A 27,479-nucleotide genomic window follows, 5' to 3' on the forward strand; every position below is an offset into this window, starting at 1 on the left:
TATAAGATAGTAGGACAATAGAAAAAAGTTATCATAGATTATCATTATACCAAATCCTATACGTTTGTCTGCTTTGTTAAAATAGCTGGTAATTTGACCAAATGCTGTTATAAATGTGTTAGCAGTCCACTTCAATAAACACAAACTGTATCAACACAGGCTATTGTCATGCCAACTTAATTATACACCCAGGGTTGTCTATATGACTGCTAATTACAGAATTAACTAAGCAGCATCTTTCCCCACAGAAACCCTTAGTACTGTATTCAGAAGTGTGTGTGTAAGTGTGTTTGTGACCGTGTTTGTGAGTGTGTGTGTGTGAGAGAGAGAGAGTGATTAGAGGGGTCATTCAGACTGATCCTGTGCAGACTTTCCCTCAGGCACACCTGCTTAACATCGTGCTAACAAGCATTGACTCTAAGACATAGTGAGTGTGTGTGTGTGTGTGAGTGCCACAGTGTGTGAGAGTGCCACAGTGTGAGAGAGTGCCACAGTGTGAGAGAGTGCCACAGTGTGAGAGAGTGCCACAGTGTGTGTGAGGTGCCACAGTGTGTGAGAGTGCCACAGTGTGTGAGAGTGCCACAGTGTGTGTGAGTGCCACAGTGTGTGAGAGTGCCACAGTGTGAGAGAGTGCCACAGTGTGAGAGAGTGCCACAGTGTGAGAGAGTGCCACAGTGTGTGAGAGTGCCACAGTGTGAGAGAGTGTCACAGTGTGTGAGAGTGCCACAGTGTGAGAGAGTGCCACAGTGTGAGAGAGTGCCACAGTGTGTGAGAGTGCCACAGTGTGAGAGAGTGCCACAGTGTGTGAGAGTGCCACAGTGTGAGAGAGTGTCACAGTGTGTGAGAGTGCCACAGTGTGTGAGAGTGTCACAGTGTGAGAGTGTCACAGTGTGTGAGAGTGCCACAGTGTGTGAGAGTGCCACAGTGTGTGAAAAGTCACAATTAGCACATGTCTGTCCCACACAGCAGATGACACACAAAACGTTTCCTCATCTCTGTCTCTCTATGTCTCTCTATCTATGTCTCTCTATCTCTGTCTCTCTATGTCTCTCGCTCTCTCTCTCTCACTTTCAGGACCTGGTGAACTCTGACCCTGTGTTAATGCTCCCCCGACCCCCCCTGAGGAGACAGACCCCTCCCCTCGCAGGAAACGTGGGCGTCGGAAAACTAGAGCATCCTGAGAGGCGTGAGTGAACCCGTCACCCCAACACACACACACTCACGCACACACACTCACGCACACACACACACGCACTCACGCACACGCGCGCCCACACACACATCCTCCTGACGGTCTATCTTCTCTTTCAGATGAGACAGACGACAGCACCTGTGGACTCCCCAAGATGGAGGTAAGGATGAGGTGCCGTCCAGCTGTCCTGCATGACTCACCTGAGAGGGAAGCGGCTCGCACCCGGAGGCTGGTGCTTAGCAACTTCTGCACGTGCTCTATAAGGACTTTACACAGTAACTTTAGTGTCCCAACGGAACCTTGTATGTATGTGTGTGCACATGCGTGTGTGTGTGTGTGTGTGTGTGCATGCGTGCGTGCGTGTGTGTATGTGCAGGGGGATAGCGGCAGCTGCGGAGGAGGCCTGTGCCCAGAGTGACGTTTCAGGCAGGAGACCCATATTACATCAGCAGGAGACAGAGGGATGAGTGGATCAGCCGCTGGAAGATAGAGGTGAGAGAGAGAGACAGAGAGAGAGAGAGAGAGCACTGAAGCAATGTAGACATTTTCAGAGAAAGAGATGGTGAGAGAGTGAGAGAGAAAGAGAGGAGCGAGAGATAGAGAGGTAGAGAGGATGCTTAAGTACGTGTGGTTTCCTGTCACACTAAATTCCCACACCTTTCACTCTCAACCACAGTCTACTAGCCCTGCACTGTAGACAAGCTTAAAGCTCCACCAAGGTGTGTGTTTGAGAGAGAGTGAAAGAGAAGAGTGTGTCTGTGTGTGTGTGTGTGTGTGTGTGTGTGAGAGAGAGGGGATCTGTGAGACAGGGGTTAACTGTTTCCAGATTTTCTAAGCAAAGTTTTTTTTCTTTCTGAGAATTACAGCCAGCTGTTCACTCTGTCCATTATCCACTATGGAATAAAGACATTGTTGAGAGAGAGAGAGACAGGGAGAGAGAGAGAGAGGGAGAGAGAGAGAGAGAGAGGGAGGGAGAGAGAGAGAGAGAGAGAGGGAGAGAGAGGGAGAGAGAGGGAGAGAGAGGGAGAGAGAGGGAGAGAGAGAGAGAGAGAGAGAGAGGGAGAGAGAGGGAGAGAGAGAGAGGGAGAGAGAGAGAGGGAGAGAGAGAGAGGGAGAGAGAGAGAGAGAGAGAAGGGGACAGGGAGGGGTTGCTGTACATTACCAGATAGGAATTCTGTACTTCCATGAAACCTCAGTATGTTGCCTTCTTTCCTTAGTATCTCAGTTGTATTTAAGTGAGCCTGGGAAAGTACTGGGATAATGTAACTTTATATAGCCTTTCACAGCATGTGCCACCTTTAGTGTAACCAATATAGTCCATTTGTTTCACGATATTGATCATTAGAATGAAAGATATATCCTTTCTCATGCTAAAAAGCTTTTGCAGTGTTTGTCTGTCTGTGTGTGTGTGTCTGTGTGTACACCCCAGTCAGGATCAAGCCAGGCTTTGACCCTCACACCTCCTATTACCTTGTCAACCTCAAGGCTTACCTAACCCTTGACCCCCATACTGCTCTAATCCTCAATCACACACACATACCACACACACAAACACACACTCACCGACGCATACATGCCGACACACATACTGGATACACATCAACACTCACTATATCCTTAAAACCTCCTACACACACTCACACCCACACCACTAACACACATACACACACACATCACTCACAGCCAACCATCCCCCCAGTTCTCCCTCTCTACAAATCCCCGGACCTCATCACCCCAACCCCCCCCCCCCCCCCCTGGCTACCAGCTATAATTCTACCCAGCCTGTCTGGCTAGGGCCCAGATGTGTCTGCATGTGTGTGTGTGTGTGTGTGTGTCAGGGTACGTATATACATGCATGTGTGTTGGTATGTCTGGCTTCGTATGTAAGTATATGTATGTTAGTGGTGGGAGGGGGGGGGGTATTACAACATCTGCTCTGCAAAGGACCTGTCAGAGTAAATCACACACCTCGCTGCTGACCAATCAGTATAGAGGAGGATGGACAGGGGAGTCTCAGGGGCAGGGACAGGAGCGGGAGGAGAGAGGAGCGGGGTTTGGGTTGAGGAAGAAAGGAAGATGGGCGTTAGATGAGAGAAGAAGACAAGAGAGGAGAGCCGAGGGAGAAGTGAAAGAGAGATGAGAAGAGTTTCAGTTGCAGAGGTGCTATGTCCTGTCTGTAAGTTGTTTTTTCCGTCTGTTTGTGTGAGTGTGTGTATGTGTGTGTGTGTGGCTGTACTGCTTTAGAAAAGTAAGTTTACCCAGGGTCTGACATTTTGCAGTGCTTCTTAAAAGGATGTTGTTCAGTAAACCTTGCTGAAGTCCACCTTTGATCATGTGAGTGTATGTTGTTTGTAAGTGTTTAACTGGGATGTTTTCAGTGTATGTTGTGTGTAAGTGTTTAACTGGGATGTTTTCAGTGTATGTTGACAGATAGTACATAGTATAGCATTTAGTAATATTTTGTGTACCAATGGTTCAACATGAATAACTGCTGTTTAAACCTTCTTTATCAAATTACATTGTAGTTCGATGATCTAATGCACTTACTACTACTGCTAATCAGGAACTGACTGTTACTCTGGTGGTTTTAGTCTGTTGTGTGGAATGTTGTTGTCTACTAGAACAGTTTCATAGCTTATTGATTTATGAAGGCAGTATAAATGAGTATGGGTGTTTGTATGTTTGCTGGTGTGTGTGTGGGAAAGTGTATGTGTGTGTGGTGGGGGGAGGGAATGTGTGTATGTGTGTTGTGTCTTAAAGGGTTCATCATGAGGTCAGGGTCAGTCACGGTCATAAAAGGGGCGTGGTTTAGTAGCCGGCTCGTTGGAGGGGTTAGAGTTCAAGGGTCAGAGGTGTGAGGGGAGGAGTCAAGAGTGAAAACACTGACCAGGACATGAGAGTTCATCAGAGTTCAAACATATAACTCATAGCATTTTTTCACATACATACATACTCACTCTCTCTCTCTCTCTCTCTCTCTCTCTCTCTCTCTCTCTCTCTCTCTCTCTCTCTCTCTCTCTCTCTCTCTCACTCACACACCCACACGTACACAGAAACGAATGGTCATGAGAGAGATGGTAATGAGATGAGAGTAATACCTGAAAGACAAGAAAAAGGGACAAGGTACACACATGCACACACACAAACACACGTGCATTTGTGCGTGTGGTCTGTGTCTGTGATCCATGTAACAAGCAGATTAGGAGTTTATGGAGGTCAGAGGTCACACAGGAGCCGGGGGAGTGACGGTCTGTCCTGAGGTCACCGAGAGGATACTGCTGTCAAGACACTCACTCATGCTTTCATTCACACATAAACATTATCTCTCTCTCTCTTTGTATATATCCCACTCTCTCTCTCTCTCTCTCTCTCTCTCTCTCTCTCTCTCTCTCTCTCTTTCTCTCTCTCTTTGTATATATCCCTCTCTCGCTCTCTCTCTCTCTCTTTGTATATATCCCACTCTCTCTCTCTCTCTCTCTCTCTCTCTCTCTCTCTCTCTCTCTCTCTCTCTCTCTCTCTCTTTGTATATATCCCTCTCTCGCTCTCTCTCTCTCTCTTTGTATATATCCCACTCTCTCTCTCTCTCTCTCTCTCTCCCACTCTCTTTGTATCTCTCTTTTGCTGCCTGGCTCTCTATCAGTCCAGAGTTTACCCTATGTTATATTGAAGACCCCACCCATGGCCTGCTCATTTCCTGTTTGTAGAAACAATCCCAGGATCTGTCATCTGAGCTAAGCCTAGCTCCCACACAGCAGCCAAAAACATTGCACAAACAAACATGAAGTTTGTTTGTAAATAGAGTGCAGAAGAGTGTGCAGATGTGATAGGATAGTAGACAAGCCCCTCACTGTCTGTCTGTGATGCGCTGATGACCATGAGGTCCATGTCTGTGATGCCCTGATGACCATGAGGTCCATGTCTGTCTGTGATGCCCTGGTGACCATGAGGTCCATGTCTGTGATGCCCTGATGACCATGAGGTCCATGTCTGTCTGTGATGCCCTGGTGACCATGAGGTCCATGTCTGTCTGTGATGCCCTGGTGACCATGAGGTCCATGTCTGTGATGCCCTGATGACCATGAGGTCCATGTCTGTGATGACCTGATGACCATGAGGTCCATGTCTGTCTGTGATGCCCTGATGACCATGAGGTCCATGTCTGTGATGCCCTGATGACCATGAGGTCCATGTCTGTCTGTGATGCCCTGATGACCATGAGGTCCATGTCTGTCTGTGATGCCCTGATGACCCTGTGGTCCATGTCTGTCTGTAATGTGCTGATGACCATGAGGTCCATGTCTGTCTGTGATGCCCTGATGACCATGAGGTCCATGTCTATCTGTGATGCGCTGATGACCATGAGGTCCATGTCTGTCTCTGATGCCCTGATGACCATGAGGTCCATGTCTGTCTGTGATGCGCTGATGACCATGAGGTCCATGTCTGTGATGCCCTGATGACCATGAGGTCCATGTCTGTGATGCCCTGATGACCATGAGGTCCATGTCTGCCCTTAGGCTGAGCGACAGGCTCACCGCGAGGCCGTGATGAGCGTGATGGAGGACCTATCAGAGGGGAACTTCCAGAAAGAGGAGGGGCCACCCAGCCCAGCTCCACCCCCGCCTCCGCCCCAGCAACACACCGCCCCTGCCTCCCCCACCGTCGCCATGACGCCAGAACCCCTGCCCGTTGCCAGGGGAGAACGAGCCAGGCCTAGAGAGTTGGAGTACCAGGTAATGTGTGATGTGTGTGAAATGTCAGATGGGGTCAGATTGCTGAGCGGTTAGGGAATTGGGCTAGTAATCTGAAGGTTGCCAGTTCGAAAAAATGACGTTGTGTCCTTGGGCAAGGCACTTCTCCCTACTTGCCTCGGGGGAATGTCCCTGTACTTTCTGTAAGTCGCTCTGGATAAGAGCGTCTGCTAGATGACTAAATGTAAATGTGGGTGTGTGTCACGATCAAGGACACTTGTACTAACTGCTCTGTCTTTATTTGTGTGTGTGTGCGCGTGTGTGTGTGTGCGTCAGGACGGCCGGGGCTTCGGGATAGGGATGCTGGTGTTTGGGAAGCTGCGAGGCTTCTCCTGGTGGCCCGGCAGGATCGTGTCCTGGTGGATGAGCGGAAGGAGCCGCGCTGCAGAGGGGACGCGCTGGGTCATGTGGTTTGGAGACGGGAAGTTCTCTGTGGTGAGTGTGAGCGCTCGGGGAGAACCCCTGCCTGGTGCCCGTGTGGGGCGATGCTTGTGACTAACCTCTCTCTGTGTGTGTGTGTGTAGGTGTGTGTAGAGAAGCTGATGCTCCTAAGCTCCTTTTCCTCAGCCTTCCACCAGCCCACCTACAACAAGCAGCCCATGTACAGGAGAGCCATCTACGAGGCCCTGCAGGTACACAGCACACTGACACAGCACACTGACACAGCACACTGACACAGCACACTGACACAGCACACTGACACAGAACACTGACAACCACCTTCACCTGGGACCGCTACAAACAGTTTCACCTGCTGTCTTTGTGTGTGTGGCCGTGTGTGTGTGTGGCTCTGTGTGTGTGTGTGTGGCTCTGTGTGTGGCCGTGTGTGTGGTTATGTGTGCGTGTTTGTGTGTGTAGGTTGCGAGTACCAGGGCAGGTCGGCCCCTCCCTGCCTGTGATGCAGGTGACGAGGGGGAGGGCCAGGGGGTGGAGCTACAGAACAGACAGATGATAGAATGGGCCATGACGGGCTTCCTGCCGAGCGGACCACAGGGACTGGACCCTCCAGAAGGTACACACACACACACACACACACACACACACATATCACTAGTGTTTTGATGCTGAGGTGCTAACCTGGATGTGACCCTGCAGAGGAGAGGAACCCCTATAAGGAGGTGTATCCAGAGATGTGGGCAGAGCCCGAGGCTGCATACACCCCTCCTCCTGCCAAGAAGCCCCGCAAGAACTCTGCTGACAAACCCAAGATCAGAGAGGTCATCGATGAAGGGACCAGAGGTACACACACACACACACACACACACGCACAGACATCAGTGTTTCCCATACACTGATTTATTTGTGGCGGCCCACCACAATTAAACATTTACTGCCACAAATGTATGAACTCTTTTTTTGTTTGTTTACTGTTTATCATGGCAAAAAAACATTTCATTGTAGAGCTGCGCGTAGCCCCGCTCTCTCTCTCACTACAACGGGCCCGTCTGTAAATAGCCTATGGAAGCAAATCAGTGACATGTTTGAAATTTTAAAAGGCATTGAATTCTTAATATTGAAATTTAAACACCACTGAATTTGTTGGTTGTGAATTCACCTCTTTAAAATTGTACTCAGACACTCGAACACACCCTCACGCACCCTCACACACCCTCACACACCTTATGCGCTGTTCTTGTTTCCATTCAGAGAGACTCATCTTTGAAATTCGACAGAAGAGCAGGAATATTGAAGGTACAGATCCACACACGCACACCTGGAGCGGTCCTGTGCGGTCCTCTACACACACACACACACACACACACACACACACACACACACACACACACACACACACACACACACACACACACACACCTGAACCTTTACCTCAGTCCAGAATTGAAGGTGCTGTTGGGCCACTCTCACCTGCTGGTGTGTCTAACCCTGATCTCACCTGCTGGTCTGTCTAACCCTGCTCTCACCTGCTGGTGTGTCTAACCCTGCTCTCACCTGCTGGTGTGTCTAACCCTGCTCTCACCTGCTGGTGTGTCTAACCCTGCTCTCACCTGCTGGTCTGTCTAACCCTGCTCTCACCTGCTGGTGTGTCTAACCCTGCTCTCACCTGCTGGTGTGTCTAACCCTGCTCTCACCTGCTGGTGTGTCTAACCCTGCTCTCACCTGCTGGTGTGTCTAACCGTGCTCTCACCTGCTGGTGTGTCTAACCCTGCTCTCACCTGCTGGTGTGTCTAACCCTGCTCTCACCTGCTGGTGTGTCTAACCCTGCTCTCACCTGCTGGTGTGTCTAACCCTGCTCTCACCTGCTGGTGTGTCTAACCCTGCTCTCACCTGCTGGTGTGTCTAACCCTGCTCTCACCTGCTGGTGTGTCTAACCCTGCTCTCACCTGCTGGTGTGTCTAACCCTGCTCTCACCTGCTGGTGTGTCTAACCCTGCTCTCACCTGCTGGTGTGTCTAACCCTGCTCTCACCTGCTGGTGTGTCTAACCCTGCTCTCACCTGCTGGTGTGTGCTGGTGTGTTGCAGACATCTGCATCTCCTGTGGAAGCCTCAACGTGTCTCTGGAGCACCCGCTCTTCATGGGGGCCATGTGCCAGGGCTGCAAGGTACACACACACACTCACTCACACACACTCTCTCACACACACACACACACACACACACACACACACACACACACACACACACACTCACACATACACACTGTCTCTCACACATACACACTCTCTCTCACACATACACACTCTCTCACACATACCCACTCTCTCACACACACACACACTCATCAACCCTACCCTTGGCCTGTGCTCTTCAGAACTGCTTCCTGGAGTGTGCGTACCAGTATGATGACGATGGCTACCAGTCCTACTGCACCATCTGCTGTGGCGGCAGGGAGGTGCTCATGTGTGGCAACAACAACTGCTGCAGGTCAGCACACAGCGCCACCCCACCACACCACACCTGCAAAACACATACAACAAACTCACCTTTACATTTCACTCATGTCTTTGATCTTGTTCAGTAGGAAGATGATGCATTCAGTGTAGTGATGTTCCTCGTCGTGTGCGTGTGTGTGTGTGTGTGTGTGTTTGCAGGTGTTTCTGTGTGGAGTGTGTAGATCTGCTAGTGGGAGTGGGCTCTGCAGAGGTGGCCATTAAAGAGGATCCATGGAACTGCTACATGTGTGGACCACGCAACACGAAAGGGTTGCTACAGCGACGGGAAGACTGGCCCTCTAGGCTCCAGCTGTTCTTCGCCAACAACCATGAGCAGGACTTTGTGAGTGACTGGGAGGGGAGGGAGGGGAGGGAGGGGAGGGAGGGGAGGGGAGGGAGGGGGTGCAAGGTGATGCTGGGTAGCTGTTTTCACAGTTGTTCTCTGTCACCCTCTCCCTCCCCCTCTCCCCCTCTCTCCCTCCCTCTCCCCCTCTCTCTCTCCGTCTCTCCCTCTCTGTCTCTCCCTCCCCCCCTCTCTCTCTGTCTCTCTCAGGAACCTGCCAAGTTGTACCCCCCAGTGTCAGCTGAGAAAAGGCAGCCAATCAGAGTGCTCTCTCTGTTTGACGGAATAGCCACAGGTCAGAATACCTGCTTTGTGTTTACCCATGCTACACTCATACTGTTGGTTAGTTAGATTAAAGGATTGTGTGTGCATCTGTGTGTGTGTGTGTGTGTGTGCAGGTCTGTTGGTGCTGAGGGATCTGGGGATCCAGGTAGACAGGTATGTGGCATCAGAGGTGTGCGAGGATTCCATCACCGTGGGGATCGTTCGTCACCATGGACGCATCATATATGTCGGAGATGTACGCAACGTCACACACAAACATGTAAGTCTCCTTCAACTCCCCCCTCACCCCCCCCCCCCCTTCCCCCCCCCCCCCATCTCCACATGTTCTGTGAATGAGCCTGGGTTCACCGTGTGTGTCACTTCCTGCTCGTTTAAGATTCAGGAGTGGGGGCCGTTTGACCTGGTGATAGGAGGAAGCCCTTGCAATGACCTTTCCATCGTCAACCCTGCCCGTAAGGGCCTCTTTGGTGAGTGTGTGTGTGTGCAAGAGAGAAAGTTTTATCTGTATCTAGCAGTTATTAGAATATGTATGCATATATTTCAGTCAGATCAACATATCCTGTCTCTGTGTTGTAGAAGGGACTGGAAGGCTGTTTTTTGAGTTTTACCGGCTGCTTCATGAAGCGAGGCCCAAACCAGGCGACGAGCGGCCCTTCTTCTGGCTCTTTGAGAACGTGGTTGCCATGGGAGTCAGCGACAAGAGAGACATCTCCCGCTTCCTTGAGGTCTGCCAAACACAGACACACACACACACATTGTTTTTCATGTTACTTGTTTACGCGATTGTGGTTTTTCATATTATATGCTTGTATGCTGCAACCAAACTGCCCTCGGGAAAGGAATAACGATGAACTGCACTGAACTGAACACAGACAGACATAAATGTCGTCTCTTTGGAGTGTCCAGTAGGGAGTCAGGTGGCTGAGCGGTGAGGGAATCGGGCTAGTAATCCGAAGGTTGCCAGTTTGATTCCCGGTCATTCCAACTGACGTTGTGTCCTTGGGCAAGGCACTTCACCCTACTTGCCTCGGGGGAATGTCCCTGTACTTACTGTAAGTCGCTCTGGATAAGAGCGTCTGCTAAATGACTAAATGTAAATGTCCAGTGGCAGTGTATCTGGTCGAGGTTATCACTGCCCCCTTGTGGCGGTGAGGTGAAGTGCAGTCAGAGGACCAGATGGTGTTGCTAATCCTCCCTCCCTCCTGCAGTGTAACCCGGTGATGATTGATGCTAAGGAGGTGTCAGCTGCACACCGAGCTCGCTACTTCTGGGGGAACCTTCCAGGCATGGGCAGGTAAGATATATGGCACATGCAATTTACGCTGACAAAGAGAGAGACACACACACTAAGATTGATGTGCATTGCTTACTTAGTTTTGCCCCCCACCACACTCCATCTCTCTATTCCTCTCTTCATCTCAATTTCTCTCTCTCTGTATTGGTCTTCATCTCTCTGTCTAAAGACCTCTCTCTGCGATGGTGAACGACAAGCTGGACTTACAGGAGTGTCTGGAGCATGGACGCATGGCTAAGGTATGGGTGTGTGTCTGTGTGTCAGTATCAAAGCTCTCACCATGGTACTGTTTGGGACAGGTGTGTTCTTCTGACTGACTAGTCATGTGACCTCTCATTAGAGATGAGCTCCAATCAGCTTTAAGGCCTAGCCGCACTGACACCATGATTGGTCGGACCGTGTGGATGACTCGCGCGATTCTCTCGTGTCATGTTGAAAGCACAGCGTGTGCAGTTGGTTAGGTCCTGATTGTGTGTGTCTCTGTGTGCGTGTGCTGATGTGTGCGTGTGTGTTCCAGTTTGAGAAGTTGCGTACGATAACAACGCGCTCTAACTCTGTGAAGCAGGGGAAAGACCAGCACTTCCCCGTCTACATGGACAACAAGGAGGACATTCTCTGGTGTACTGAGATGGAGAGGTACTGTCCACAAAGCCGTCTTCCTGTGTGTGTGTGTGTGTATGTGTGTGTGTGTGTGGGTGAGTGTGTATTGGTGGTGTATGTATGTGCACGACTCTGCGTGTGTGGGTGTGTATGCGTGCAAGCTTTCTATATGTTTGTATGTGGGTCTGAATGACTGCCTGCCTGTGTGTGTGTGTGTGTGTGGGAGTGGGTGTGGGGAGTGTGTGGGTGTGGGGAGTGTGTGTGTGGGTGTGGGGAGTGTGTGGGTGTGGGTGTGTGTGTGTGGGGAGTGTGTGTGTGGGTGTGGGGAGTGTGTGTGGGTGTGGGGAGTGTGTGGGTGTGGGTGTGTGTGTGTGGGGAGTGTGTGTGTGGGTGTGGGTGTGTGTGTGTGGGGAGTGTGGGTGTGGGTGTGGGGAGTGTGTGGGTGTGGGGAGTGTGTGTGTGTGTGTGTGGGTGTGGGGAGTGTCTTCCATGCGTTAACTCTCAACTGTCCCTGTTCTCTGACAACACCGCCTCTCCTCATCCTCTCTTCCTTCACCCTGGCCTAACGTCTACCCCCCTCTTCCTGTCCAGGGTGTTTGGCTTCCCGGTCCACTACACAGACGTGTCCAACATGAGCCGCCTGGCCCGCCAGAGGCTGCTGGGTCGCTCCTGGAGCGTGCCCGTCATACGCCACCTCTTCGCTCCTCTCAAGGAGTACTTCGCCTGCAACTAGACACACACACACACACACAAACACACACAACTGTGGACTGACTTTTAACCGTACACACAAAATACACACACATACGTCATACAGAGATATCACACTAGACTGACCCTACAGACGTCATACACACACACTTCCTCCATCTTGTACAGGACTACGTCTCCCAGAGCTTGTAAACTACTGGCTGACCCGAACCTCGGTGCTGACCAATCACACACCAGAAGTGAGAAACAAGCTCCTCCCACCAGATAGAGTCTCCACATAGCCTGCTGTTTTACTCTGTCTGGTTTCAGGGCTGATCATTGCTATGGTTGGGTACTTTGTTTTTACCAGTCTTCTTCACTGTGTGTGTGTGTGTGTGTGGTAGCTGTAGTTGAAAGGACCCCCCCTGTGCTATAATCAACACACGCCTGCACACACACGCACCAAATCTGTCAGACACAACTGTTTCCTTCTTGTACACACTCAAAACACTGGTAGTGACTGGTGTGTGCTGTGACTCACACCTGCGTGAGCACACACACACACACACATACAAACAAACATATACACTTACACATATTTGCTGTACTGTACTTGTGGAACATCCAGAGCTTGTGGTGCTAGTCAGACTGACGCTCAGACGATGCAGATAGAGAGACTCCCACAGTGTGGTGCTAGTCACACTGACGCTCAGACGATACAGACATCCCAGACAAAGAGACTCCCAGTGTGGTTCTCCAGGGGGTTGGTCATGTGCTCCAGGTGCTAGTCATGTGCTCCAGGTGCTAGTCATGTGCTCCAGGTGCTAGTCATGTGCTCCAGGGGCTAGTCATGTGCTCCAGGGGCTAGTCATGTGCTCCAGGGGCTAGTCATGTCTGGCTGTTCTGTGGTGCTGGGAAATTACTGTCAACAGCGTAGGACCAGACTAGAGCCACACTAGGGATAGTCTAGGATTAGACTAGGGATAGTCTGGGGCCAGTCTCGGTGCTAGTCTAGGGCTTGTCTGGGGCCAGACCAGGGCTAGTCTAGGGCTTGTCTGGGGCCAGACAAGGGCCAGAATAGGGCCAGTCTGGGGCCAGAATAGGGCAAGACAAGAGACAGACTAGAGATTTCCATGGGGGCTTCACTCCTTCTGTGACCATTCTCAGGCAGCAGAAACACACACACACACACACACTGTAAACCAGCAGGTTTACACCAAATAAACCAGTTTATAGACTTTATACAGCCAACGATCAGGTACTTTTTAAAAGTATAACTTTTTTTACAGTACAGTTACACTATCAGGTTACACATGACGTTGCTCGGAACACAGCAGCGACAACAAACCACCACAATGCAGATCCCCCGTCTGTCAGGCATCACCTGACCACGACATCTCCCGCACTGTGATCACACTGCCCATCTCCTACTTCCCATGGTGCCACTGGGTGTCACACATGCATCCTTATTTACTACTCCGATTGGTGCTCCCAGAATCCACCAGGTGCTGCATGTCAATCAGTCAGCCAGTCAGTCAGCCAGTCAGTCAGTCATTCATTAAGTTGGTGTATAACCCCAGATTCCATGTTTGCTTAGGGAATGACATTGATAATCTGCTTACTGTGTGTGTGTTTGCTGTTTTAGGTTGATGCGTGGTCTCACTTTATCCCTGGGCTGAGACTGTCGGGAGAGTAGTGCACAGTTAGTATTGTGAAGTGTCTATTGTACTGAGGGGAGGGAGGGGCTGGGCCAGAGGAGATTCTAGAACAGATAAGCTATGAAGCAGGATGTGGGAGTGGTTACGATACTTCTCTGTTGTCTATTGATGTGATTGACAGGCGATAAGTCGAGGAAGCTTTTTGTTCTTTTGTTGACAGCTTTAAGGCTGAGTGCGCTGTCTCATACACACACATGCACCGACACACACACGCATACCGCACACACACCGCACACAACAGTACAGTACACCCGACGCAACTCAAAAGCACTGTCAGAATCAAATACATGCAGTACATACACGATACTATCACACTCGCAGACGCTCGTCTCATGGAAAAATAATTCATGAGTTTTAAAGACAGGAAGAACGAAGTCGTGTTTCAAAAGGTGCTAAAACAATTTTATCTGAAAATATAAAAAAGTATATTGTTAGGAAAATAAATCAAGTTTGTCTTTACAATGACCGTATTTAAGTTGTCGTAGTAATGAAAAGGCACTATTATTTTACTCTTGTATGAATATGAACTAATTAAAAGGCATTTTAACTTTGTACTTGAAACCATGTATGAAATGAAACGTGAATAAAAAGGACTGATTCATGTGTTGTAGCCTAGAGCTTACTGTTGCCTGTGTCTAACTGTAGCAGTCATGTGCTGTGGTAATGCAGAGAGTGTAGAACAGGCCTACTCAGCTCTGCTCCTGGGAATCCCAATACCTTCACTCCAGTCTCTCTTCCTGTCTGTAACTAACGACTCACTGTCTCTCAGTTCATCAGTTAGTCCAACCGATGTGTCAGTCATGTACCTGCTGAGCTGACTGTGAGTCTACAGGGCAGAAGGGTCTAGCGGTTTAAGTGAAATGTAGAATACCCAGAATCAGGGTTGAGAAGCCCTGTCAGAGGCAAGTGTTCCTGTTGTGTGTGTGGATTATCTCTGGCACCCTAGCCTCCATAATCCAACATTCCTTTCAGACAGTACTGTGGTCGGTTTTATGATGGTGATTTTTGTTCTATCGATCTATCGTGTAATCTCAATATCAAAAGGCTGCCGTGAGGTGAATCTGTGTGTGTGTGCTTCAGAATGACAGTGTGTGTGAGTGTGTGTTTGTGTTTGTGAAATAGTCATGTGTGCTTGCTTCCAGTCAGAGTACATTAGGTGTTTCCTCTCAGCTCTGGTGTGTCAGACACTGGCAGGAATAGACGAACCCCCTCCCTCTCTACTGGCGCTGCCAATGCTTGAATAAATCAACTGTTTTTGTGCTGACATAGTCTGTCATTCTTCATCCTATATAGATAACGATATAGCTACCTTTATGAAACATGACAAGACACTGTGGCGACTCGCTGTTAGGAATATTTAGGTAACGGATACAGTCCTCTTCAGTGGTTCACACACAGACTCCGTGTCGACTGGATGTTTTACCGGCAGCCATCGACGGCGCTGGAGTCTGGGTTCTGTTGGAGCTGCGGCTGGAGGCAAGACACGCCCAGTAAGTACCAAAAGGGATGCACGCTCTACAAATCTCTTCCCCTTATTGGTCGGTTCGTCTGTCGCTTATGTGGACAGGCGTGTGAGAGGCTGTTTGTGGCTCGGGCAGCGGAGCTCAAACAGCATCTGCAACTCGCACGGTGCCAGCTGTCTACGGCTCTTGCGGAGAACTGAGGGAGGCTCGTCTTAGAAACGGAGGATTTGGGAATCTGTTGAAGAGGGTACGTGAACGCGCCCCGAGACCTTTTCCGTTCGATCACATTTGCAATTGCTCCGGTATGCATTCGCGTCAATGTTATTTGCTGTATTGAGTGGTGTGTGAAGCGGTAAGTGTATGGCGTTGGCACCGGCAGGCCCTTACCATAGCTCACTTGACGCGACCGCCTACACACGAAGATGTCCGTTCCTTGTTAGTAATCGTGCTTAAATAGGTTATTCGTGTCCTTAGCCAGGTCTGTCGGTGGTCCGTTGAAAGCTTTGAATAGCCTTGTACACACTGGGGCTAGTCAAGCCAATTAAATGCCAGGCGCGCGTGTGGTGGGGAAGTGTAAATGGGTCTGCTGACCGTTATGTAAGCCTATTCCGTGGTTGTCACGAAGGAAGCTTTAATGAAGAATTGGCGTCTAAATCTACTCGTTAACATGAAATTGTACCTGCAATTGTGAAAGAAAAAATAAAGTGAGCGGGACGAGAGAAAGAGAGAGAAAAAGGAGTGTCGGTGTGTGCGCTGTGTTACAGAAGGATGAGGGGCGATGGCTGGCAGGGTTAGTGCTCAAGCAAGTGAGAGAGAGAGAGAGAGAGAGAGAGAGAGAGAGAGAGAGAGAGAGAGAGAGAGAGAGAGAGAGAGAGAGAGAGAGGAGGATAAGCAAGATTTTCTCCACTCTGTCAGGGGTACACTGGAGTTTGGGGTCACGGTTAGGAACCCCTGATCGGAGGAGAGTGACAGAAGAGAGAGGGATGAATACAAGTGTTTGACAGATTATAGTGAAGCTCCATGAAATACCAGTGGTGCCTGGCTTTGTTGTACAAAATCTGTTTAAAGCCACACCACATTTCATGTGTGTGTGTGTATGTGCTCAGTGTGTCTGTGTGTTAGGACTGTCCTTAATCCTGGGTGATGCCCTAGTTAGTGCTGTCCTTGTTGTGTTTGTTTATTCTCCGTGTGTCTGTTTCAATAATGGCTTATTCACGCGTGATCTTGGAGAAGCACAGTGTGTGCCGTGTGTGTGCTGGGCGTGTGTGTGTGTGTGCGCACGTGTGTGTGTGTGTATTACGGTTAGACATGATATTCAGTGGGTGGTTTGTATTCTTATTCCCAATGGGTTGTAAATTACGACAGTATGGTTAGGCAGGGTCTAACTCTGTCTATGACCATGCTGCCAGCTCATCCCCCCCACGGGCACACACACACACTCACACACACACACACACTCACACACACACTCACATACACACTCACATACACACTCACATACACACTCACACACACACACACACTCACACACACACTCACACACACTCACATACACACTCACACACACACTCACATACACGCTCACACACACACTCACACACACACTCACATCGCTCCCTTCCGGCGTTGGCTCTGTAGGTCAGAGAGATGGGCAGAAGCCGGCAGCTGTCTGCTTCAATACATTCATTTACAACATGCATCAACTCACACACTGCACACACACATGCGTCGCAGCGCACACACTGACCATATTAACTACTGACTCACTTGTAAATGGGTTATTTGCAGTATGCATCCACACACCCACACACACACCCACCCACACACACATGCACACCCACACACAGGCTCTGCAGAGCGAGCCACGCCTTAACATGTTTTGGAAACATGTGTGCATACTGCTCCAGTCTGTGTATTGAGTGTACTGTTACAGAGCCTAATCTCAACCTCACTTCTGTTCCCCATTCAATATTAATTAACACCCTCTGGTACCACACTCTCCATTTCCCCCTCTTCCCCCCCCCACCATCTCCCCTTCACCCCCTCCCTGACCCTGCACAACAAGGATTCTATTTGATCGAAGTGAATTAAATCATGAAAACACTGGGGTGTGTCCCTGTACTTTGTGTAATCTGTGTGTGTGTGTGTGTGTGTGTGGACAGCTGGTCATGGGGTGAGTGAGAAGTGCTGCCTGCTGTGTGTGTCAGTCAGGCCTACTGTGACACAGCAGAACACACACACACAGATGTACAGCTCCTAGACCTGCCTGTTAAAGCTGAATATAACACTACATTATAGCAGTGTGTAGACCAACACACACTCGATCACGAGATGCATGAGAGTGGGTCTAATGACCATTCCCAGGTGTCATGTTAACGCTTTGAAATCAGCTGTGTATGATAAAACAACTCCTCCCTCCGTCACTCTGATTCAGCGCTTTGACCCACATTCTCATGTCTGTGTGTGTGTGTCTGTAAATGTAAGTGTAGTGTGCGTGAATATAGTGTGCGTCTCTGTGCAGATTGCCTGAGAGCCTTGATGTTAATTTCCTTTAGTTTTCCTTTGCTGCCTCGACACACACCTCTAGGCTGCATTAAATTCTAACCCCCTTCTCCATCTCTCTCTTTCCCATTTCCTCTTGTGGAGCTCACACACACTCTCCACACACACTCTCCACACACACCCTACACACACACCCTCCACACACACCCTCCACGCAAACCCTCCACACACACCCTCTCAGCTGTGTGGGTTTTGAACAGTCTGACTGCAGCAGTGTGGTTCTTGAAATATCCCTTCTAGAAGAAGCCACAATCTGGATCCAGCCTTCTCTCTCTCCGTCTCCTCTGTCTCTCTCACTCTCATTTCAACTCTGCTTCTTCTCTCAATCAGGACTTCATGATCTGTGAGTCTTAGGATTTATCACATCACCACCACAATGTGTGTGTTTCTGGATATACAGTACAAAAATGAAAAAGGTTTCATATTCCATATAGTTCCTGAGAAAACATGACGTTTCCCTCCAGCATTTGAGCCATTGTGTTGCTAGTATCTTGGTTGCTTTGTGTTATCAAATATACAGCAAACATTAATCCATGCAGAATTCACTCTGGCACGCACGTGCACATAAGTGCACAAAATTCAAAATATGTGCACATCAGTGTGCAGTGTGAGACTAGTCTTTTTGACCCAGCTGTGACCAGCTGACACCTTTGTGATGTCACAGTATGGAGGTCAAGTTTGTGTATGTGGATGAGAGCTGCTGTGTGTTCTTGTGCTGTGTGAGGATAGGTAACAGAGGTGAGTCCCAAACAGGGCAATTGACTAAAAATCGCTAACTAGCTAACCCAGCTAATGTTACTGCTCAAATCCTAGCTAACTACTTTTACTGTGTGAGTTAGATCAACCTTACCTTCATGGTTGTTGATGTAGCTCGAAACTTACATTTTGAACTTGTTTCCCTATTGCTTGAAGGGCAGAAACATTGTTAATTGTCATTTTGGGAATATCAACCAAACTCCTCGTAAAAAAATCATTTTGTTTTGTGTGAGAACTAACTGCAAGCTACCGGAAGATTTTGACTTGGCTTATGTTATATGCTAAAGTAATGCGTGCATATGAATTAGGGTCAAAAACATTTGCAAGTATAAAAATGAATATAAAAGCGGAACATAGACCTGTATCTTCGAAACCTGATTTTGGAGGTGCAGAAAAGATTTATCTTCGAAATCCGATTTTCAAAAGTGGAAATTACGTCCACACATTGCACGCCATGTCAACTACGTCCGTAGCTAGCGTTAGTTCCTTAATATATAAGTCTCTGGTTAGTTCACTCACACTAAAGTCCGATTTTTAGGAATAGTTTGTGTGATCTTCCCAAAATGACAATTAACGATGTACATAGGAATCCATGTTGCTTCCCTTCAAGCAATCAGCGCAATCTGAGTGTAGGGTTTAGAGAGCAATAGCTCTCTATAATTTCAGGGAAGAAACCGTTGTTTGGCTGTCTAATTACTATGACGTGTGGTTGGATGAAATCGTTTTGTGTAAAATAGCATTTAGTATTAGTGTATGTTTTTATGTCAGTATGTGTCAGTGTATACAATGCGTGCCAGATTTAGTGTGTAGACGTGTGTGTGTGTGTCTGTGGTGGGGTTGCTGAAATGCCTTTCAGTCTTTGCGTTCTCCAATTCCTGTCCCCAGGGAAACCAGCCTTTTATACCACTCACCCAACCACAGGGTTCAGCTTTATATGCTGCTTTCTCTCTCTCTCTTTCTCTCTTTCTCTCTCAACTCCTAAGTCCATCCAATCATTCTTGATTTTGACACACTATGTGTCTTGGTTGCTTTGTGTCATCAGATATACTGCATACATGACTGTAATCCATGCAGAATGCACACACGCACAAGCACTTACACACACAGAATGCTTGTAGAAGAGCTTGTGTTTGTTTGGGCTTGTTGTGGTAGAGTGGTCCTAAAGCTGAATGACTAAACTCAGACGGGCCACAACTACAGAAGCTATCGCTGCTCCCTCCTCCTGTCTGAGAGAGATGAAGCCTCCGTAGCCCGTTGAGACGCGGCCCTTTGCGTTTTCACTTCTCTGCCCTTGTCTGCTCAAAGCCTCGAACATGAGAGATCTGTAAATTATACATCTTCAATGAACTCTATTGTGTAATGAATACTTTATAGAGCTGACATGCTAAAAGCTATTAAAACGTTTTAGGCCTCCCTGAAAGGAGAGACAGATAGTGGCATACATATTTTTGTTTTTAGTTCACAGTCAGTGTAGCAAGCTAACAGTAACTGCAGTAGAACTATTAGCATGGTTGGCTAACAGATGTGAATCTCCAGGTTTCTAAAATGTTTTCTCCTCCTGTCTTTCAGGACTATGGCTGCCAACGCAGGGTCCATGCGCATCCTGATCAAGGGAGGCAAGGTGGTGAATGATGACTACACACAGGAAGCAGATGTTTACATTGAGAACGGGATCATTCAGCAGGTGTGGACACATACACACATGCTCACACACTAACACCCTCACACACACAGATATACACACACACACACCCCTGAACCCACACAAACTGTGAGGGTAGATTTAGGATGTCAGTAACGGTTCTGGGGGCGGGGTCTTCGTTATTGCCGGCAGGTGGGGCGGGAGCTGATGATTCCGGGCGGAGCCAAGGTAATCGACGCGACCGGGAAGCTGGTGTTGCCGGGTGGCATTGACACCAGCGTGCACCTGCAGCAGAACTTCATGAACGCCACCATTCAGGACGACTTCTACAGCGGCACCAAGGTACACACACACACAAATATACATGTACACACACACACATACATACGTACACACACACACACACACAAGTATACATATACACACACATACGTATTTACATTTGACATTTAGTAGACGCTCTTATCCAGAGCAACTTACAGTAAGTACAGGGACATTCTCCCCGAGGCAAGTAGGGTGAAGTGCCTTGCCCAAGGACACAATGTCATTTTTCACAGCCAGGAATCGAACCAGCAACCTTTGGATTACTAGCCCAATTCCTTAACCGCTCAGCCACCTGACTCCCAAGTATACATGCACACACACACACACACACACACACAGATATACGTACACACACACACATACAGAGGGAGTAGGACAGGAAGCATGCCTATACTAATACTGCTCCCTGAATGGAATCCAGAGACAGCTGTCAGACACAGAGCTCTCATGTTAAACTGGGCCACAGCAGCTGTTGTAGTTTTGATACTGATAAAGGTAAAAGAAACTACACACACACCTACAGGAACACACACACACACCTACAGGAACGCACACACACACACACACCTACAGGAACACACACACACACCGACAGGAACGCACACAGCTGTTCCGTGTTCAGTTGCTGTGGTCTTATTGGTTCAGTGGTGCCTGGTGCCTGGCTCCCTCAGAGGAGAGGGTGAGCACTGATGATGAAGATGGTGGCAGGCAGGTTTAGCTGGCCAGTGTTGAAGGGTTTTGGGGAAGTGTTTGTGGTGTACAGCTTATGCTCGTGGAGGATTTAGACTAATGGAATGCGAGAAGATTGAGGATATAGAGGGGGGGTGGGGGGCGACTGGGGGGGGACTCCATATGTCTCATGACCTCGCTGTCATGGCAACTAACCCCCTAGCATGCCTATGTCTGTCTCTGAAACCCCTTTGGGGTGCATGACTGGCTGTGTATGTGGTGGATGTGGTGGTATTGTGTGGTCTCTATGGTGACTGTTCACCATGGAGATGGTTAACTTGTAATTGTGAAGACCTCACACAGCTCCCCTCCCCTTTATGAACACGTATTTTCCTTCCCCTCTCTCCTTTCTATCTTTATTTCTTTCTTTCTCACTTTTCTTCTCCATCCTCCCTTCCTGCCCCTCCTTCCTGCCCCTCCTCCCCAGTAAGGCTGCATTTCCCCAGGAGACAGGGTCAGTAGCAGCAGAGAGGTACACAGCTACAGTAGCTGGAAAGCGGTGGGGGGGGAGAGAGATGGGGAGGGGAGGGAGGGGGGGAGGGGAGGGAAGGAGGGGGGGAGGGGAGGGGAGGGGAGGAAAGGGGGGAGGGGAGAGAGATGGGGACGGGAGGGATGGGGGGAGGGGAAGGAAGGAGGGGGGGAGGGGAGGGAAGGAGGGGGGGAGGGGAGGGGAGGGAGGGGGGGAGGGGGGAGGGGGGAGGGGAGAGAGATGGGGACGGGAGGGAGGGGAGGGAGGGGGGGAGGGAGAGAGGGAGAGAGGGAGGGAGGATATCCTGCTGTGCTACGCTGTGAGGTGTGAGCCAGGCTGATAGAATGTGATCACAGAGAGGTCCCAGCCTTCTGATACTGATCACTCTTCAGGGAGCTGTACTCCGGGATCCCCAGAACTCTTCCTACCTCTCTCTCTCTCTCTCACCCATCTCTTTGTTCTGTCTTTCTCCCGTCTCCCTCCCCATCTCTCAGTCTCTCTCCTCGTCCGCTGTCCCTGGGATTATCACACACAGCAGGAGACGCTGAGCTCTTTAAAACAAAGTCTCACACTGTTTGAGCTTTGTGTGTCCCCCATCCACCATCTCGAGCATGGCGCTGGGAGTCCCAGAGATGGCGGAGCAGCCCAGAGAAGCATGGGCATGGCTGCTACACAGCACCCCTCCCAGAGAACTGACATACAGATCTGCCGTGTGCAGACACTGGAGTTCTATGAGTGGAGATGGTGGGAGTAGTACGTAAGGGCAAGGATAGGAGGTACAGGCTGGTGGACAGACAGGCTGGTGGAGAGACAGGCTGTTGTAGAGACAGGCTGGTGGAAAGACAGGCTGGTGGAGAGACAGGCTGGTGTAGAGACAGGCTGGGGGACAGACAGGCTGGGGGAGAGACAGGCTGGTGGACAGACAGGCTGGTGGACAGACAGGCTGTTGTAGAGACAGGCTGGTGGAGAGACAGGCTGGTGGACAGACAGGCTGGTGTAGAGACAGGCTGGTGGACAGACAGGCTGGTGGAGAGACAGGCTGGTGGAGAGACAGGCTGGTGGACAGACAGGCTGGTGGAGAGACAGGCTGGTGGAGAGACAGGCTGGTGTAGAGACAGGCTGGTGGAGAGACAGGCTGGTGGAGAGACAGGCTGGTGGAGAGACAGCTCTACTCAGTGCAGTGTTTCTCATACATTGATTTATTTGTGGAGGCCCGCGTTCTCTCTCTCTCACTACAACAGACCAAGGGGCAACATCTCCGCTTCCTCCCACTGTACGATAATGAAGCCAAAATATCCCGGATACGGGTGCTGCCATCTTGCGCTGGTGATATCATTTGGATGAGGGTCAATGACATCAGCGGGATAATGACCTAAAATGACAGAAATAATCTTTTTTGTATTTTATATATATATATATCCCAAAAATTGGAGGACAACATTTTTTGCCCGCAAAAATAAAGCCCATAAAATTCTGATTGCAATCTGAATTTAGCAAAATTGTCTTTCATTATTCAGGCTCAAATTTTTGTCCCTATCTCCACTCACATCTAACCGATACTAGGACATAGGTTTGGGCTGAGCCCAGAATTTTTACAACGTCTGGCCACGCCCCTGCCGCCACAAATATGATCCCATTCTGTGGGAAACACTGCAGTGTGTGTGTGTGTGTGTGTGTGTGTGAATGTGCCTGTGTGGGCGTGTCTTTCAGTATGTGATGGAACCTTTCTGGGTGTGACTGGGTGGATGATGAATACATCTGACTCAGCACTGTCTCACACGGTCTTCCACCCACAATCGATAGAGACTCACAAGCAGTGTGTTCCATACATGTATTTAATGATTATGATCCCCCCCCCTCTCTCTCTCATTTTTGCTCTCTCATTCTTTCTGTCTCTTGACTTCTCTCTCTTCCTGTCTTTCTCTCTGTCTTTGTTCCTTGCTTTCCCTCCCTCCCTCCCTCCTGCTATCCCTCCCTCCCTCCCTCCCTCCCTCCCTCCCTCCCTCCCTCCCTCCCTCCCTCCCTCCCTCCCTCCCTCCCTCCCTCCCTCCCTCCCTCCCTCCCTCCCTCCCAGGCTGCACTGATGGGTGGCACCACTATGGTGGTGTCCATGGTGTTGCCTGAGCGTGACTGCTCCCTGCTGGACGCCTACGAGAAGTGCCGCTCCCTGGCCGACGCCAAGGCCTGCTGTGACTACGCCCTGCATGTGGGCGTGACCTGGTGGGGCACCAAGGTACTGTTCACAGACACACATGGTTCAAACCCTCAGGTTCAGACCCGCTGGAGATAACACACAATGTGACCTAGATTGGATTATCCTGGAGCTGGAGAAAGACACACACACACACACACACAATCCAGACTCTATAGTCATCGTGAGTCATTCCCTTCCGGCTGACATTTGGTACATTGTCTTTGTTTGCAGCTATAAGTAAAGGCTAACATTGCCTCTGGTGCATGTCAAATACGTTGATAATTGATGAACAAATCTAAATGAATACATTGTTACATGTATGCATGTAAGACCATGTCTGATTTACCTACGTTTGTGTTTGGAAGAAGAGGTTGTGATATTGACCAATGGGAGCGGAATGTGAATGCCAGCTGGGAGCTCGCCAGCTCATTTCATGCCCCACAAAACACACACACACACACACACACACACACACTTCCTCTCTCCCCCTCATTAACCCACTTTCCAGGATGAGTCAGACAGTGTCAGCTAATTTTGTAACCTAACTTACTGTGACCTTTGACCCTGACCTTACTTCCTACCAGGTGCGTTCGGAGATGGAGGCCCTGGTCCGCGAGCGCGGGGTGAACTCCTTCCAGATGTTCATGGCCTACAGGGACACCCTGATGCTGAGGGACTCGGAGCTGTACCAGTCTCTCCAGACCTGCAAGGACATCGGGGCCATCGCACGCGTCCACGCAGAGAACGGAGAACTGGTGGCTGAGGTACGCACACAGTGACACACCAAGGCCTGAACGAGCTGCACGTGTGGAGAGCTTCACCTGTGTGTCTGTCTGTGTGTGTGTGTGTGTTCTCAGGGAGCCAGAGAAGCCCTGGATCTGGGCATCAGTGGACCAGAGGGCATTGAGATCAGCCGTCCAGAGGAGGCAAGTGTGGCAGCTGATGGTGTGAGATCACTCTGAGCCCATGCTTCTGTGTGTGTGTGTTCTGTTTCCTTCATGTCCTCGTCTCTCTTCTCTTCAGTTAGAGGCGGAGGCTACTCACCGTGCCATCACCATTGCCAACAGGGTGAGTTTGTGCTTGCCTAGACTGTGCGTTTGTCTCTGTGTGTTTGGATGACGATCGATAACAGTGTGTGTGTGTGTGTGTTTCCAGGCCCACTGCCCAATCTATCTGGTGAATGTTTCCAGTATGTCAGCTGGGGACATGATCTCTGCTTCCAAGATGCAGGGTGAGTTGGCACTCAAGAAGATTCCCTAAAGCTGCTGACACATTGCATATATCAGGTGTGATAAATCCTCTCTGCCACTCCGCCCCACCCCTCTCCATCCCCGCCCCATCTCCATCCCTGCCCCTCTCCCCCACCCACCCCGCCCCATCTCCATCCCCTTTCCCTTCCACTCTCCCCTCTTCCTCGCCGCCCCTCCCCGTCCCCCTGTTCCTCCCCCAGGTAAGGTGGTCCATGCTGAAACCACGGTGGCCCATGCAGTGCTGAATGGGATGCAGTATTACCACCAGGACTGGGCCCACGCTGCTGCCCACGTCATGGCTCCGCCCCTCCGCCTCGACCCCAACACACCCAACTACCTCATGGGGTTACTGGGCAAGTACGTCCACGCACACGCGCTGGACACCACACTGTTGTTGGACGGCGCGGCTCGTGTTGATGATGCGTCTGTCCTGCAGTGACACCGTGAGCGTGGTGGCGTCCGAGCACCGTCCCTTCAGCACCAAACAGAGAGCGCTGGGGAAAGAGGACTTCACCAAGATACCCCACGGAGTGGCAGGGGTACAGGACAGGATGAGTGTCATGTGGGAGAGAGGAGTGGTAGGTACACACACAAACACACACACAGACTGACACACATCCCAGATATACACCCTGTATATGCTTGTTGGATCTGTGTAAATGTTTGTTGGGTCTGATCCTCAGGTTGCAGGTAAAATGGATGAGAACAGGTTTGTTGCTGTGACGAGCTCAAACGCTGCCAAGATCTACAACCTGTACCCCCGCAAGGGCCGCATCATCCCAGGAGCTGACGCTGACGTGGTCGTCTGGGACCCCGACGCGACAAGGTACACTCGCCCACACACACACACACACTCACACACTCACCCACCTACCCACACACACACATGCTCATAGCACAAACCCTTTCCTCTGCAGGACCATCTCAGTGAGCACACAGGTCCAGGGTGGAGACTTCAACCTGTACGAGGGTCTGCGTTGTCATGGCGTTCCTCTGGTAACCATCAGCCGTGGTCGCCTGGTGTGTGAGAACGGGGTGTTCATGTGTGCAGAGGGTTCTGGAAAGTTCTACCCCCTCCGCACATTCCCTGACTACCTCTACAAGAAGATGGTTCAGCGAGAGAAGGTAGGGCCAAGATACACACACTCACACACACTCACTCACACATACTCACTCACACACACACACACACACACTCACTCACACACACACGCACACACACACACACAAACACACACAGTTGTGTTTCCTCTCCCACTCATGTTCTCTCTTTTATCCTCCGTGACTCAGAGCCAGGCTTTGAAGGGGATTGACCGGGACCCCTACTCTGGTGACATTGCCAAGGTAGCCAGTGTCAGTAAGAAGGAGCTGGGGCCAATCATAGATGGAGACGGAGACGTGACTAAGCCCTGCGCCCGACACGCGGGGGTGCGAGATCTGCACGAGTCCTCCTTCAGCCTCTCAGGTGTGTGTGTGTGTGGGGTGTGTGTGTGTGTGGGGTTTGTGTGTGTGTGGGGTGTGTGTGTGTGTGGGGTGTGTGTGTGTGTGTGTGGGTGGGTGGGTGGGTGGGTGCAGCTTGTATGATTGTATCAGACATGAGTTATCAGGGTATGACTCATGTTTGCTGTGTTTTCACTCAGGCTCCCAAGTGGACGACCATATCCCCAAGAGGTCCTCAGCCCGCATCCTTGCCCCACCTGGCGGACGATCCAGTGGCATCTGGTAACCATGGACGCTGGAATGCCAGTTGTCCGAGCCTTGGGGCCGAAGTTTTTGTACATTTCTGAGCAACCAGAAAAACTGCACTGATTTTCTACCACAGGGTTAGACTAAGAGGGGAAAATAAATCCACTAGTAAGCACTGTTACGTCTTGTTGACAAATCTAATTCACAATGAGTAATTTGTGATATCTATGAATTTTAATTGGAGTGACTTAAAACTGAGTGATAGAGATGGTTTATAAGAGAGTAGAATGAGTTAATTAACAGGTGATGTTTAACCTAAACTGATATGATCTTACAAAATGTAATCAACTTAAGTGCTGCTCATTGTCTGATATTTACCTAAAGCAACTTCTGTGACCGGATAAAACCAGTACAGTTTTTGATGTGTTGATCGAATTGGTGTTGACTGGAATAGATAAACAATGGTAGAAACCGAATCCAGTAAAATATCTATATCCCCTTTTAAACGCACATTAACACACACACTTACACACGCACACACACAAGCACACATTGGTGCACAATGCATAATCACAGACACATCATCGCTTTAGATTAGTTAGTACAATGTGCTTCTCCTTGTTTCCATGGAAAACCCTAG

At 49.8% G+C, this 27,479-nt stretch overlaps 3 protein-coding genes across 7 annotated transcripts in view; 2 read left to right on the top strand and 1 right to left on the bottom strand.

The window, feature by feature from the left end:
- Positions 1-15,028, top strand: part of LOC136947196 (DNA (cytosine-5)-methyltransferase 3A-like) — a 19,552-nt gene extending 4,524 nt beyond the window's left edge. For 2 of the 5 annotated variants that reach the window (XM_067241095.1, XM_067241098.1), the window contains 19 exons: positions 1,075-1,186; positions 1,312-1,352; positions 5,710-5,925; positions 6,220-6,378; positions 6,468-6,575; positions 6,802-6,955; positions 7,039-7,182; positions 7,591-7,635; positions 8,425-8,504; positions 8,714-8,826; positions 8,994-9,177; positions 9,388-9,472; positions 9,576-9,721; positions 9,839-9,929; positions 10,039-10,187; positions 10,671-10,756; positions 10,926-10,995; positions 11,274-11,392; positions 11,948-15,028. In XM_067241095.1, the coding sequence (XP_067097196.1) occupies positions 1,075-1,186; positions 1,312-1,352; positions 5,710-5,925; positions 6,220-6,378; positions 6,468-6,575; positions 6,802-6,955; positions 7,039-7,182; positions 7,591-7,635; positions 8,425-8,504; positions 8,714-8,826; positions 8,994-9,177; positions 9,388-9,472; positions 9,576-9,721; positions 9,839-9,929; positions 10,039-10,187; positions 10,671-10,756; positions 10,926-10,995; positions 11,274-11,392; positions 11,948-12,089 (2,244 nt within the window). In that variant the 3' untranslated portion in view covers positions 12,090-15,028. Of the gene's footprint in view, positions 1-1,074; positions 1,187-1,311; positions 1,353-1,585; positions 1,685-5,709; positions 5,926-6,219; positions 6,379-6,467; positions 6,576-6,801; positions 6,956-7,038; positions 7,183-7,590; positions 7,636-8,424; positions 8,505-8,713; positions 8,827-8,993; positions 9,178-9,387; positions 9,473-9,575; positions 9,722-9,838; positions 9,930-10,038; positions 10,188-10,670; positions 10,757-10,925; positions 10,996-11,273; positions 11,393-11,947 lie in introns of those variants that run through there. The other 3 variants (XM_067241096.1, XM_067241097.1, XM_067241099.1) reach the window with 3 other exon arrangements.
- The window catches only part of ost4 (oligosaccharyltransferase complex subunit 4 (non-catalytic)), a 118,530-nt gene that overhangs the window by 56,605 nt on the left and 34,446 nt on the right, over positions 1-27,479 (bottom strand). The gene's annotated exons all lie outside the window — the stretch shown is intronic.
- Positions 15,407-27,257, top strand: dpysl5b (dihydropyrimidinase like 5b). Its single transcript, XM_067241153.1, has 14 exons — positions 15,407-15,474; positions 20,115-20,229; positions 20,380-20,529; positions 23,784-23,942; positions 24,488-24,667; positions 24,761-24,833; positions 24,931-24,971; positions 25,059-25,134; positions 25,354-25,510; positions 25,590-25,731; positions 25,837-25,979; positions 26,071-26,278; positions 26,444-26,618; positions 26,794-27,257. Exons 2-14 carry the CDS (start codon positions 20,119-20,121, stop codon positions 26,877-26,879), a joined length of 1,701 nt encoding a protein of 566 aa, XP_067097254.1. The 5' UTR covers positions 15,407-15,474; positions 20,115-20,118; the 3' UTR covers positions 26,880-27,257.

The sequence above is a fragment of the Osmerus mordax genome, chromosome 8, assembly GCF_038355195.1.
Source record: "Osmerus mordax isolate fOsmMor3 chromosome 8, fOsmMor3.pri, whole genome shotgun sequence".
Lineage (NCBI taxonomy): Eukaryota > Metazoa > Chordata > Actinopteri > Osmeriformes > Osmeridae > Osmerus > Osmerus mordax.

Coding starts and splice junctions, on each gene's coding strand:
- dpysl5b (XM_067241153.1), top strand. CDS start 20,119: ATGGCTGCCAACGCAGGGTCCATGCGCATCCTGATCAAGGGAGGCAAG. Junction 20,230..20,379: donor AGAACGGGATCATTCAGCAG/GTGTGGACACAT, acceptor TATTGCCGGCAG/GTGGGGCGGGAGCTGATGAT. Junction 25,980..26,070: donor TGGGACCCCGACGCGACAAG/GTACACTCGCCC, acceptor TTTCCTCTGCAG/GACCATCTCAGTGAGCACAC.